This window comes from Sprattus sprattus (genome assembly GCF_963457725.1).
Source record: "Sprattus sprattus genome assembly, chromosome: 2".
Taxonomy (NCBI): domain Eukaryota; kingdom Metazoa; phylum Chordata; class Actinopteri; order Clupeiformes; family Clupeidae; genus Sprattus; species Sprattus sprattus.
The window spans coordinates 17,367,145-17,381,597 of NC_137921.1; the positions used below are offsets into that span (position 1 = coordinate 17,367,145).

General features: G+C 44.7%; 2 protein-coding genes across 2 annotated transcripts; one reads left to right on the forward strand and one right to left on the reverse strand.

The window, feature by feature from the left end:
• Window positions 1-629: 629 nt before the first annotated feature.
• ttbk2b (tau tubulin kinase 2b) lies at window positions 630-11,291 on the forward strand (the record flags this gene model as incomplete). Its single annotated transcript, XM_080833042.1, has 15 exons — window positions 630-751; window positions 1,673-1,813; window positions 2,312-2,459; window positions 2,759-2,832; window positions 3,329-3,469; window positions 4,228-4,332; window positions 4,442-4,507; window positions 4,666-4,758; window positions 4,975-5,100; window positions 6,213-6,370; window positions 6,454-6,745; window positions 7,560-7,774; window positions 8,058-8,610; window positions 8,745-9,367; window positions 10,955-11,291. The coding sequence occupies exons 2-15, from the start codon at window positions 1,745-1,747 to the stop codon at window positions 11,289-11,291; spliced, it is 3,000 nt and encodes a 999-aa protein (XP_080689168.1). The 5' UTR covers window positions 630-751; window positions 1,673-1,744.
• A 1,797-nt stretch (window positions 11,292-13,088) lies between these two features.
• Window positions 13,089-14,434, reverse strand: churc1 (churchill domain containing 1). Its single transcript, XM_080833572.1, has 4 exons — window positions 14,294-14,434; window positions 13,949-14,084; window positions 13,786-13,856; window positions 13,089-13,675 (listed from the first exon to the last, which is right to left on the reverse strand). Exons 1-4 carry the CDS (start codon window positions 14,330-14,332, stop codon window positions 13,583-13,585), a joined length of 339 nt encoding a protein of 112 aa, XP_080689698.1. The 5' UTR covers window positions 14,333-14,434; the 3' UTR covers window positions 13,089-13,582.
• Window positions 14,435-14,453: the final 19 nt, after the last annotated feature.

Here is a 14,453-nt window from a genome sequence, read left to right on the forward strand (position 1 = left end):
TCATGCACTGGTATTTCCTTCAGGAAATGCATTTTCTAGTTTATTACAATGTCACGACAACATTATCATGCTTTGCAGAACACTGACTATGATGTTATTTCTGCTTATCGACACACAGTTTCAAATGATTGAATAAATGAGAATCAGTATACATGCCCATTTTCACCCATTCAGGTGACGGGAACGTTATGCATGGCCTACAAAAGTTGCAGGATTAGTATTTATTAAATATCGTCATTATTAACATGATTCAAAGATTAAATATGTTAAACATAAAACTTGGGGTCATTTTGTGATCTAGTAAATCGAATTTATGCCCTCCTCACTGAAGACTACGGGACACAAGCTGGTCCGTTAAGTTAAATGACAGCCAGCCAGTGATACACTTTTATATAAATTAATCTGGATTAATTGTATACGGTTGATTCATATGTAATAATTAACTATTAATGCGCAAATTAACACTTCAGCAGTTTTAGACTGTTATGTGTAATTCCCTGCTGAGTAGCTCCGGAGAAGTCTTAATAACGTGTGACGTAACAGCAACAGTGATCTTGTGTGAATGACTCGAGGAGGGAGAGGGGATAACCAGGCTGACGACCTCTTGGTCTTATGTTGTTCATGCTGCATTTACTGTAACGCACCAACCTAATGACAGCACCATGTTCTGTGGACAGCAATTTCCCTCGAGGAAAAACATTTTCGTCTGTTGCCTTAAAACTCCTGCCTAGGATTGTCGCTACTGAGGACGGTATGGGAATGGATATTAGCTAGCTAGGATATATGGCTGCCTTGCTAACTGGATTGCAGTGCTGCTGCTTTTCGTGAATCCTCCAGTAAACTGCAAAGGCACAAAGCTTGCTGTATGCTGGACGATTTTGCCTCGGTTAAATACATTTAATTTGCCAGTTGTTTCCCGTTGCTGTGTTCTGTATAGAAAGACTGTAAGGGCGACTGTTATTTTCACTAGCACCAGCAGTAGCATAGGATACAGAACGTTGCGCTTTGTTGTCAAGGTAAGGTCGTCTTGTCGGCAGCTAATTTTAGCTAGCTATCTAGCTAGCCTGCTAAACCCTTTAAGTGCAGCATCTCGGATCTGTGCCTTTGATCAATTTGACAACAGTCATTATAATATTCTTTATTTATATCAGCGCATAGTACAATCTTGCAATGTCATTTCTTATCATGAAAGGGGCCTTAAGAAAAAAAAATCATTGTTGTAGACAGCCAGCTTATATTACCTAGCTATCGATGGGTATTGTCAGCAAATGCGCAAATCATATACTTGATGCCCAGCGTAGATGGCTGCATCTTGATGGACATCTGGACTGTGCTGGCTAGATTCATGTTGTTGCATGTGCATGGGCAATTGCTTGTTTGAAGACAACTTCTGTTTACATACAACGTGAATGCATGACAGCTTGACATTTCAGTTTGCTGATCGTGCATTTGTGCAGGCTAACATGAATCCATTTGCCAATTATATTAGCGATACGGGGGGCGTTAACCGCAACGCACTTAGAAATACTGTTTGACATGATTATATTGTCAACGTGCTGCATTGTGCATGGATCATGGAGAAAAAACTGTGGCCGTATCTTAGCTCGTCATATGATGACAACTGAGTGTAACTGAGTTTCTTGCGTGCGCGTGTGTGTGTGTGCTGCTGCAGTAGGCAGCCTGTGTCACTGATGACAGGTGCGGCGCGGGTCTGGGCGTGCTCAGTGCACTTGTGAACGTCAGGATGAGTGGGACCGGGGAACAGACAGACATCCTGTCAGTGACAGACCTGGTCAGGGACCGATGGAGAGTGGTGAGTTGCATCTGTTTTGTTTAGTTATTTTCTTCAGATAATTCAGGGAGCAGGGAGCAAACAAAACCCATTCTCTGTCTCTCTCACATTCACATTCCCATAAGCGCACACACCAACTCATTCATTTCTCTGTTAACAATGTTTGCTCTCTTTTTGTCTTTTCTCTCCTGGGAGAACTGTAATGGGTAAACTGCAGAATCAGCAAACTGGCCATAAATAAACCCATAAAGCAAGACAGTGTCTCTTCGAGTACAGGCTATTTCCAGACCCAGTCATTGCAGCTGTTTCATATTTTCCATTTGGGAACAGGTTGTCTGAATGCGCAACCCTCCAGGGAACAGAAGCACAACTGGTCCAACATTCACAGTCATTCTGTGTCATAGGCACAGTACTATCTCACAACAGACCAACACCGCCCCCCCCTCCCCTCCCCCTAACACCAATATCTCTCTTTCGATGAACTCCTTCTCACTCACCCCTCCTAATATTCCTCCAAAGGTGAAGAAGATAGGTGGAGGGGGCTTTGGGGAGATCTATGAAGTGCTGGATCAGCTGAATCAGGTCAATGTGGCGCTTAAAGTGGAGTCAGCCCAGCAGCCCAAACAGGTCCTCAAGATGGAGGTGGCTGTGCTAAAGAGGCTGCAGGGTGAGCTTCTGGGTTGGGCCGGGCTGGTCAGAACTTTGCTGGAGATTTGTCAGATCTTTTTGTTGGAGGAGGATTCTTTTTCTTTCTTTAACTTGCCCGATATATCAAAGACAACTTCATGTAGTTGTATTTTCATTTATAGACATATGTTATGTTGTGTTGTGTTAGATATAACATCAAATACTTTGTTTTGGCATATAACAATGGGCTTCAGTTTTCAAAATAATATCTAAAAGACTATCTGTTGTACTATCATTTAGGCTATGAAAAAAAAACAATTGTTTTTCGCCTTCTCATAGGTAAAGAACACGTATGCCGATTTGTTGGTTGTGGCCGCAATGACCGCTTCAACTATGTTGTGATGGAACTACAGGTGTAGTGTTTATTTTAATGTTCCATGTCTAAGTGTTTTGCTCATACTTGTGTCTTTGAATGTGGCTGATCCTGGGTTGTCTTTAATTGTGATGTTCGTGTCTGACCCTCAGCAAAGATAGGAGATATTATTTGATCGTCTTTTCTTATGGAGGTGTCAATGATGTATTCACACCACACACACAAAGTTAAATTCATCCTTTCTGTCCTCTAAAACTTAAATGGAATCATCTTAAGAATGGTCAAGTTCTGCAGCCATAATCCTATTTTTTTCCCACGCCCCCGTCATCTGATCGCAATGTCCTCAAGAGGCTTCTTTTTCAGTGAATGAGGCTTCTGTTGGTGGTCTACATTTCATATTAGAGAAGGAAATAACAATGAGTTTTTTTTATTGTAAATGCAGAATGTTTTACAGCATATCACCCAAACTGAAACAGTATCAGTGTGTGTATAGGAGAGGAACCTTTGTGAATGTGTGAGTGTTGTTTCATTTTCAGGGGAAGAATCTGGCGGACCTCCGTCGGACCATGCGGAATGGAACGTTCTCTGTGTCCACCACCCTCCGACTCGGCCGACAGATCCTGGCAGCCATAGAGAGCATCCACTCCGTTGGCTTCCTGCACCGCGACATCAAACCGGTAAGCCACTGAAATGAGATGAAAATTAAAATTAAAGTTACTAAATTAGCACATAACAAACTAAAGTAAAGACAGGTGAAATCTGTCTTTGCTCTTGTTAGGCCTGTAATGTGACTTTTTGCTTAATTGGAGGATTGCACCATCTTTGTGGATTCAAATTCCAAAACTAAAACAATTCTCAACTGAGGGTTTCCTTTAAGAGTAAACTGAGCTTGAAAGCCATAGGCTGGCTACAATGCAAGGCCTTTACCTCTAAACTATCTTCGCTGTGGCTTCATTGGCTTACACTGGACATTTAGTCTGCTCCTTTTGCCCAGTCATGTTCTTTCAGATTGATGCCCTCAAAGCATCGATGGCCACAAAAGCCTGATTATCTTGTCGACACAGACGTCTGACGGAGGCAGTTTGCTGTGCTGAACGCCAGCGCAGGTGGCACTGGCATCCGGCCTGTGTCAGATTGCCAGAGCTGAGCCTGCTGTGTCTGAAGCAGCCAAACCTTTTACTGCTAGACATTCAACAGACATAGTCCTTTTAAAGACTTACACAATAGTAAAAACATACAATATAAACATCCCAAAGACTTGCACAGTGGTGAAGACATACAATGTATGTTTACTCTCCAGTAGAAAACCTAAGCACTTGGATGGCTGTTGGCATACTGCAGAAATACAGTAGCAAGATCAGAGAAAGCACACCGCAGAAAGCCTGAGAAAATGTGCCGTGTTTCCCCTCACTTAATCAACTGCTCTTTTCTGCAGTCCAACTTTGCCATGGGTCGACTGGCCAGTACATGCAGGACGTGCTACATGCTTGACTTTGGCCTGGCAAGGCAGTTCACCAACTCCTCCCAGGAAGTCCGGCCGGTGAGAAATAATCAGACTTTTTTTTGTTTTGTGTTTTACATTTTTTCCTTTCTTGCTTTCCTCACTAGCCTATTTCCTTCCATCTCCTTTCTTCCCTCTCTCTCTAAAGCCTCGTCCAGTAGCAGGTTTCAGGGGGACTGTGCGCTATGCGTCCATGAACGCCCACAAGAACAAGGTAAATCGGACATTTTTGAACAGTAAAGACCTTTACACACAAACACCCTTTGACCCAGACCAGTTTAATTTTGAGACAGAGATTGCCTTATTAGTTGTTTGAGTCATCGAGACAACTCATTCTCTTGCCCTTCTGTGACCTGCTTCTCCACTGAGCAGGAGATGGGTCGTCATGACGACCTTTGGTCACTCTTCTATATGCTGGTGGAGTTCATGGTGGGCCAACTACCTTGGAGGAAAATCAAGGACAAAGTATGTCACCATATCTTACTGCTCTGAATGGCAAAATATTACTGGTGTTTTAACTTGTCAGTTTATAAATCCTGATGTTCTCATTGGTTGATGTGAGGTTAACACAGGCCAGGACTGCTGAATTCCTTTTTGTCTTTTTTTCATCCCATGTGTACGCTGTGCAGTGCTGTGGCTATTTTTAAGATCTGTGTGACGCTCTGTCCCATCATCCTTTAGGAGCAGGTGGGAAACATGAAGGAGACCTACGACCACAAGCTCATGCTCAAACACCTGCCTTCAGAGTTTAGTGTCTTCCTGGACCACATCTCCACACTAGACTACTACACCAAGCCTGACTACCAGGTAGTGTGCATTGTTGAGTAAGTGTGTGCTTGCAAACCAGTAGCAATATGGTGTGTGTGTGTGTGTGTGTGTGTGTGTGTGTGTGTGTGTGTGTGTGTCTGTCTGTCTGTCTGTCTGTCTGTCTGTCTGTCTGTCTGTCTGTCTGTGTGTGTATGTTTCCGGCAATATCTCCTCTTGCCTAAAGTGCATAATGCCACAAAAACACATAAATATGAAATGAAGACTGAAAGGAGAAAGATGGGGCTCAAGGCTGTAGATGAGGAGCATATTTTATGATGATGATGATCCAGCTCTCACCACCACTCTGTGGGGTTCTATATTGTTTCCACATTAACTGCTGTTTCTGCTTGAGTGGGAGACTCCCCTGGGCTTGTCTTGGGGATATCTATGAAGTCCTTACCTTTCATCTTCTTGCTTAAGTCGTATATTTGTCGATTTACCAAAATGTCATATACTGAAGAACATGATGAAGTTATCTCTGCTCCCTTATCGCATTATTCCTTCTCGAATGTCTCCCCTGAAAGATGAAGATCATTAAACAAAAAAAAAGTCTTGAAACCAAAGTCATTTGAACATAAGTCTTCTTTCAACCAGTTCAGTGTATGATGAGCTGTGAGGTTTCATGCCTTACTTTCACACTTGATCAATACATGTCGATACAATTAACTGACCGACTTGGGATTCAGGGAATGTAAATGCCGGTTAACAGGCAGAATCGCTGTCTACAGAAGGGAATTGGTGACTCTTTTTTTACGAATTATTTACATTTGGCTACACCCTTTGGAAATTTGAAGTTTTCTTGTGTCGCCACTTCATGGCACGTCACACATCATGTCACAATAGAAGTGTATTGATGAGTCTGCAGTGGTGCAGGAAACGGTGTGGTCACCCGGGGTTCCTGATTTCAGGGCACTTCTGCCTGACTTCATGCCAAAGTGTTCTTGAGCAGGAGCTTTGTACAGCAGTGGAGCTTCTCTCCGTTTTGCAAGTCTTTGTGTTTGTGTATATTGTAAAATATGAAACATTTGTTGCGGTCTATGTTTCTGAAATGTATGGTGGAATGGAATCTATGTAGTATTGAAACGAATTACAAAACTTTGCCTGTTTTGCAGATGCTCATGTCCGTCTTCGACAACAGCATGAAGAGTTACACTGTGCTGGAGAATGACCAGTATGACTGGGAGCGCAGTGACTCCGACGGCCTGTTGAGCATCCAGACCCTGACCACAACCGCCCAGCAACTCACCCGCCTCACTCCTGCATGCATGGGGTACGCCCATAAACCTTTCCCTTTTAATCAACCAGCCAATCACAGTGTAATATTACTTGACTGACACTCCTCTCCTCCATTAGAATGGCCAACGCGTCAGTGGTGCCTGGAGACCTGCAGCGGGAGAACACGGAGGACGTCCTCCAGGGCGAGAGGTTGAGTGATGCCGATAACTGCCCCCTGATGCCGTCCCAGCATGCCCTGGGTGGTGACGTATGGGAGGAGATGGAGCGCACCCGGGACCGCAACCGCAACCACATGCAGCAACAGCAACAGCAACAGCAGCAGCAGCAGCAACAACAGCAACAGCAGCAGCAGCAGCCGCTCATCAGGAAGGTGAGGGAGGTGAGGCCAGCTGCCCTGCAGAGAGTGAAGGTGGGTTTGTGGGAATGTCGACAAGCGATGGCGCAGCGACAAGCAGTGTGGCAACAAAAAAACAAACAATAAAAAGATTCCACACCGACCCCCTGCGTAGCACATTGTAAGAACTACCAAATGACATACTGGTGACAACAGCTCAACACAATTCATATTTCGTTGGATTTTCAAGTTTTGTACATATACAGAGTCGGAGGTTAATCATTTTGATCGCTTGTCATAGTAATTACAGAGGACTGGCTGCATTGAAGTACATGGCCACTATGGGGAAAATAAAAGTCAGGGGCACTCCTTTGAGACCTCAACAATTTATTAAATCGTTGTCATTTGGCGAGTTCGTATAGTATAAATGATTTGTTGTTGCAACAAATCAAATTTGTTACAGCACCATATCAGTCGACATACTATAAACCCACCCTCATAGAGAGCAACAATACACATTTTGGGCAATTATGATGGGCCAACATACTACAACAATAGACAGCTAGTGTTGATTGATTATGGGCTCATACCACCAATCATTGTTAAAGCTGAGTTCAGTCAGTGTTGTCAACAGTGTTGCCCATCAGCCTTGCCAGTGTCAGCCTTAGTGACTGCCAAATAAAGCCAATCTTATATTCCAATGGTGTCAGTCACTCTTCATTATTTTTGATGAAGTTGATGCATGTTGATCTGACAAGAACTGTGCGATGAACAAAAAACATTTCCTACAAAAAAACACTGACCTGACTGCTGAGTCCTGAAGGTAAAATTCTTCTTTGAGCAGAATTGTCTTACCTCAGTAAACCGGTAACCACCACGGTCTTTATAGGTGGCCAGCGAAGATGAGCGCAGCCAGAACCAAGGAAACCAGAGCCCCAACAGCGGGTCCATTCAGGGCTCTCCTCGTCGGGTGCGGTCCGAAACGGTTTTGCTGGACCGGATGGCGCCCTTGCTTCGTCGCATGAGGCATAGTCAGAGCATGGGTCTTGACAAGAGGCTCACTCCCGAACCCAAACCCACCATCGAGCGCTTTCTGGAAGCCTAGTGAGTACCACAGTATCCTGTCTTGACAATACCTCGATTGCATCGTAATTGCACATTGTTTTGTGTTCTGATGGTATATTTTGTTCAAACTAAGGGAATAGGTAGTGAAAATCTTCTGTGAAATGAATCGAGCTTATGAATTGAGTGTTAAAACGTAATTCTATATAGTAAGCACCAATGCTAATTAGTCTGAAAACGTTGTGCCGATGATTCAAGGACCCTAAACAGTAGGCAAGGATCCTGTAGTCCTGAGTTTTCTTCCTCTCCTATCCTCTCTCTCCAGTCTAGGCAAACAGCGACCAGGCCTCGCCCAGGATCGAGAGCGTGGCTCCAGCCTGGGCAGCCTTCGAGGCAGTGGCGGTGATGAGGACCTCCAGCAGCTAGGGGGTGCCAGCTCCCCCAAGCAGGGCTCCCAGGGCTCCCTGGAGCAGGAGGAGGCGGCCAGCAGCGGTGGCTACGTAGCCGTCACCCTGAGCCCCGTGCCCCAGGTGGGAGACTCCCAGGAGTGGGTGATGGTGGACCTGGAAGGGGGCAGCGGGAGTGGGGCCTCGGCCGTGTCCAAGCCTGAGGACGAGGAGAGATCTGGGGGCGGTGGATGCACACTGGGCCCTGAGGTCCTGGCCCGTACCTGGTCGGACCCGCTCCCTCAGCGCAGCATCGGCAGCACGGGCTCAGGCGAGCTGCAAGGTGTCCTCTGCCACAACTCCCCTCCCTACGGCCGGTTGCCGGGGTTACCGGGGTTGCAGGGGCTGTGTGGTGGGCTGACAGGGCTCAGGAGGCTGCCCACCATACAATCGGCCGCTGTCATGCGCATTGTCCACAATCCGCAAGAACCGGTGAGTCAGTGCCAACATGCCGCCACCTTGTTACAAGTTGTGCCATGTTAACCTCAAACTTAAAGTACTGATTCCATGCGGGATGATGTGATGTAAATGTCTCTTTCTTTGTCTTTTGTCTCTCTATCCTATAGTTTGGTGAGCAAGAGAAAGCTGAACGGGACAGCAGACTGGAGGAAGGGCCTGGAACCACAGAGGACCAGCACGAGAGGGAGCTTGGCCCGGACGACCCCCCCAGCCCCGCAGGGCCAACCCCGGATCCCCCGCCTTACAGGAACCCCCCAGGGGACATCCCTAAACTCACCTCTAAGGACGTTGAGGGAGAGAGTGACTCTGGGTTCCCTGACCAGGGCGACACGACAGCTGGAGGCATGGAGGGTACCCATCCCTCGGGGGCCACCCCACCTCCCGCCCTGAGACGGGACTCCTCTCCTAGGGGGAGCCGGATCCCTGTGCGTGACCCCGACTCGCCTACGCGCCGGCCCTTGTCCCCTTCTCTCTCCCCGGCCATCTCCCCTTCCTGTGAACACTTCCCGTCTGTGCTGCTGCGTGACCGGCTGGTCCTGGGGGGCTCGGTTGGTGGGGGTGCCTGGCAGGTTGAGGACCCCCCCTCGCTGTCGTCATTGTCTTCGTGGAGGAGCCGGATCCCACGGCCCCTGAGTCCTACACTGGCCCCGCCTGACGTGCAGGCTACCAACCGTTTCCTGCCCCGTCCCCCGCCAGGCAAACCTCCCCTCCGCCCTGCTGGAGACAACAGGTCAGAAACCCCAAACGCACACACACAAAGTAAACACACACAAATTTCCATTATGGGGCCAAAACCGGGCTGGCTAGTGGCTGCCAAGGCCAGTTGCGCCCCCATTGTCACTTCAGGGGTTTGATCATGCCTTCTTGGGGCTAAGTCAGGGTCCGATGCTCACCCTTTAGCCAAGCAGGGCTAATTGGTGCTTCAGGCATGTCGAGGTGAGAGGCGGGGTTAGCTGTGTCTGGTAGGAGAGGTTCAGCACCAAAAGAAGTTAACGAGCCAATATCAAATAACCTATATGCTACCAAATAACCTTAGTTAAACCTTTTATTTTTTTAATTGGAGAATTGTTGGAGCTGGTCACGAAATCAGCTCTCTGCTTAATATTTCGCCTCATAAAAATGTGCAATGGTAGCTTGATCAAGGAGGGGAGACTGAACAAGTAAAACGATTGTAATACTTTTGAAAGGTGTTGTTCTGACTAGAAATTTCAAGTTGCACCACGTCAATTACAACCTAAGTCTGTTACAACTTTTTGAAAAAAGGAACTTGCCTTGGCTGTGACATGACACAGAGACTGTGTAGAGAACAGTAGTGGATCAAATCCCACTATATTTATGGAAAAGGAAAGATTGCAGCTAAATTAGCCTAGGCAATGCTTTCCCAGCCATGTTAAGAATAACCTTTAAGCGTTAACGTTTTAAATTTCACACAGTGAACAGTGAATTGTTAATGACGTCAAACATAGTGGCATAAAAGTGGAGACATTTTAGTTTGCACAACTACCAGTTAGTAGGCCATATCAAACCATAGGCTTTATTTGAGTCTGAACTGTACAGTCCACAAATGAAGATGAGAAACAGCAAATGGTCACTTTGGTTTCCCTTATATTCTTAATTATTATATTTTCTTAATATATTCTGTTGTAGGTCGTAGTTTCCTGGCATCCACACTTGGTCGCATGATATCTCAACTTGAACTTCCCAATCACTTGTGAAATGGGTGACGTTTACTGCAAGGCAGCATTTAAGGGCAGGTTTTAGGGCAATACTATGGGGCTATCGACCTGATAGAAGAAAGAAACGCAAATGTTTTTTGTTCTCGCGCTTGGCCATTAGCCCCGGTTGGCTCTTGCTCGCACTAGTGGAATCACAAGAAATATGTGAGTATACTTGTATCTGCAAAGAGAGGGCGCCACCCACTTGGGCACCCTCATCCTTGTGTACACACTGACAAGTACACTAAATACAATAAATACACATGCATTACACAGGAGGTGTTGAAGGACTAGCACATCCACATGCATTCAGTCCGAAATCTCATGCACTTTCAAATATTGCATCTCTGCTGCCTCCTGCCTGAACGTGGTTTGATGTTTTTACTGTTTTGTTGCAGTTTGCTGAATCGACAGAGCCTTGCTTACAGCAGCAAGTTCTCTGACAAGCTTATGCAGCAATAGGGTGATTTTAGGACTGGGTACTCTCACAGCAATATGCTGCAAATAAAGTGTTCCTCTTTTTCCCTCTGTCGTCCTGTCTCAATGTATTGATGTTTTTATTTCTCATCTCTCTTTCTTTGTCTCTTAATCTGTCTTATCAGGCGTCGGCGTTATCGTATCCGTGCCAGCAGCACTAGCGACGCCGATCTCCTCGACAACCTCACCCAGCTAATGCAGGAGCGTGGAGGCCCCGCCACCCACTACAGAAGCCCCTCCTCCTCAGCCCTGCAGCGCTCCCTGAGCTCCTCCCCCTCTCGCCACGAGTCGCATGATGTTGGTGGAGTTTTCCTGGGACGCAGCCAATCGCCGTCCAGCTTCTCTGGGTCCCCACCCCCTCTTCGTGCGGCCGAGCTGAGGGCCTATCGGTCGTCAGGGTACTGCCCCAAAGGCAGGCTGGGTAACCCTGAAGGGAAACTCACTACCAAGCTGAGCAGATGAACAACCGTCCAACTCCAGGATGGGATGGACTGGGGGAGGGGGGTTGGGGTCATGGGTAGGGGCATACCATGGCTCCATTCTAACTGTGGAATGTCTGGAAGAATTCTCTGGAATTGTAGTTTGAGCCTGAGCTGAACTTCCGGAAACACTAGTGACCAAGTTTGGACAGAATGCTTGGAACATCCTTGTTACTGATAATAACAACAATGGCGATGGCACTGAAGATGACACTGGTGTAAAAATGTTCCCTTGCCTTTTCAAACTCCTGTCAGGCACATGTGTCTTCTGCCACACCTTAGACATCTTGTGCTCCAGTGTTTTTTCTGTTGATTTTCTATTCAGTTTCTTTTTGTCTGTCCTTAAAATCACTTGATTTCATTCCTTTACACTACTCCTGAAATTCCTTTTATGGCTTGCCCTTGAAGGATTGTTGCACATCGGTCTTTTGCCAAAACCATAGAATTGACATCATTCTATGGTTTGTCAGCTCTCAATTTGACCTTTTTTTTTTTTAAATGCATTCTTTTTTATCATATGTTATTTGTTAAAATCAAAATATAATTTATTTTTCTTAGGAAAAGAGTTATTTTCTATTTTCATTGACTCGCCATTATTGATCAGTAGATATCAACTGATCAGATGGCCATATGGTAAAAGTTCTGAACAGCCGTAATTGGTTCAATCAAGCATGTGTATATATATGTATTTAAGGGAATGTATGTAATGTAAAACAGTATCATCTATAGAATGTATTTATTTATTATGGACTTGAGTGTTACGGTACTTGACAGCTAAGCTCGGAATTGACAATGTGTTCTTGCTTTGGCAGCCACAAATCCAAGCAGTCAGTTGACTTAAAAAAGAAAAAGAAAATGGTCAAGTGTCCTCTCCTCCATGCCTGCAGTCTCCTCCTGCCAATGTTCTGTACTTTGGGGAAAAAAACTAAACAAATAAGGTGAAAAAAGGAGATATTCCACACCGTACATTTTTGAAACTCTTTCCTTCTCCTAATATGAACACTAGCTACATGTAGTCAATCAGTTATCGTTCACCGCAGTAGAGATTACAGCATATATATATATGTATATTCGAATCTGCACTGTTTTAGCAGTGCACTCATGTCACGCCATTGGCAAAATGCAGTTTATGATACTGGCCTTTTTAGAAACCCATTACCAGATCTAGTCATATATAGAAAGACAGAAGCCGTAACAGCATTTCATCCATATCTGAAATCCAGAACACTGAGGTGTCGCTCAGATCTCCCTGAACTTGATTTAGTAATTTAAAGAGAGACGAGAGAAACCCTTTTTTGGTCTATGAGGTTATAAATACTGTACATTTTGTCAATAGGCCACATGCTCACTTCACTGTAATCAAACCACTCATGCTTACTGTATCTTACAAGGAAGGACAGGACATCCTGTCTTAAAGACTTTTAGTCTTAATAGCTGTACAGAATCTCTATGTAAACTGCCAGTCATTGTGGCATCCTCAGCAATACCAAGTAGTGTAGTGCTATATTTTTCCTTCAGTTGCCAGCGTTTTTCTTTATCATACATCACACAAAGAAACACATCTGATATGTTGGAATGTAAATGTGAAAGGGGAAAGTGTGCATGACTGATACATGAGCACATAAGTCACTGTGGTCATTAGCTTTTGTATTCATTTATACAACATCGATGTACTGTATATTGTCTGTACAAATCAATCTGTTTATTTTTAAAATAAACTGCTCATGAACTGAAACATCAAGGAGACCAACAGTTTGGTTTAGATGAAAACATCCTGAGCCATTGTCTTTATTTCTTTACTCAAATTATCCCACAAAGCATACATACTTACATATCCCTCTTGTTGTATGACACGCTAAACGTTTCAATTTTTTTTTTTTTTAAAGTTGAATAATTCAGGTTGAGAGTAGGATTAAAAAAGAAACACATATACATTTTCTGCAGAATGTAAATGAAAATCTATGATTGGCTTCTACTGTGGTCCTCTAAGACAGCGGGTGCCTATTCGCTGCAGTTTTGAATAGCTTGATAGTCAACTGTTCTGTGTCGAAGCCACCTGCCCACCTCTATAACCTTTCCAGATTGTACCCCCCAGACAAATTGGTACAAGACTGGGAATGACCAGAGCTTTGGACATAAAAGCTTATGATGTCTCAATTTCAGGACATGTAGCAATGTTGGGACAGATAATGCCCACCTCAACAGGAGTTGTGTCGAAGAAAAACCTCCCAAACTGCTAACTCGTTGTTAGAGGTGGCCACGAGAAGAAGGCTTCTAAAAGAGAGGGGCCGTCTGTCTGGGGTCATCTGGGAGAACACTGATGGAATCTTCAGCTTTTCCACACAGCATACACAACATCGTGTATTCCTAAAACAAAATAAGTTTATTTTAATCAATGAAATTAAAACAAAATTGACCCATCGCTAAACAACAAAAAGGTCACCCGGTTATTAAAATGTCTAAAGACAAACAATTACCTGATAGTCATCCACGACCGAGAAGGTGTATTCATGGCGCGCTATGATGTGGTCACAATTTTTACACATATCTGCAAAACCAACAGAACATGCAAAACTTGAAGCTTCGTAAATATAAATGAGAAAAGTTAAAAATAAGCAGCAACTGTGTTGCAGCACTCACGCAGATAGGTGACAAGCTCCTCTCCATCCTCATCTACCGTGGTCTTACTGCTGATCATAACAAAGTCCCTCTGGTGACAATTAGCGCAGCCGACATAATTGATGAGGTAGGATCCATTCTCCAGACAAGTACTTCCCTGCGAATATCAGTAGAAATGAATGGACACCAGCCTAACTTAGATATGTCAAACATTTAGTTCAAGAGTTCGTGATGGTTACAGTTTCAGTATCAGGTGATATGCAGAAGTTCTTATGTGCTAGCTAATGTGAACTAGCGATCTAACTGCTGTTGCAAACGAAATGTATCTAAATGTACGGTGATATAAATACAAAAAATACTACTCACCCTGTCCGGGTATTCTTTTTGTAGGCAACCAGTACACATCGTCTCACGAAAGCTTGTGAAATCAATAACTACTATTTGAATTGAATTGTCTGTGTTTTTGCACAATCGCAGCTAAACTACATCATGCATTTCTTACTTCCGCAAATCCAAACTAGAAATG

Excerpts from the sequence above, each read along its gene's own strand:
- churc1 (XM_080833572.1), bottom strand. The coding sequence starts at position 14,332 with ATGTGTACTGGTTGCCTACAAAAAGAATACCCGGACAGG. Across the intron at positions 14,085-14,293 it reads AAAAAGAATACCCGGACAGG|GGAAGTACTTGTCTGGAGAA; the intron begins GTGAGTAGTATT and ends TGATATTCGCAG. Across the intron at positions 13,857-13,948 it reads GGAGCTTGTCACCTATCTGC|ATATGTGTAAAAATTGTGAC; the intron begins GTGAGTGCTGCA and ends TTGGTTTTGCAG.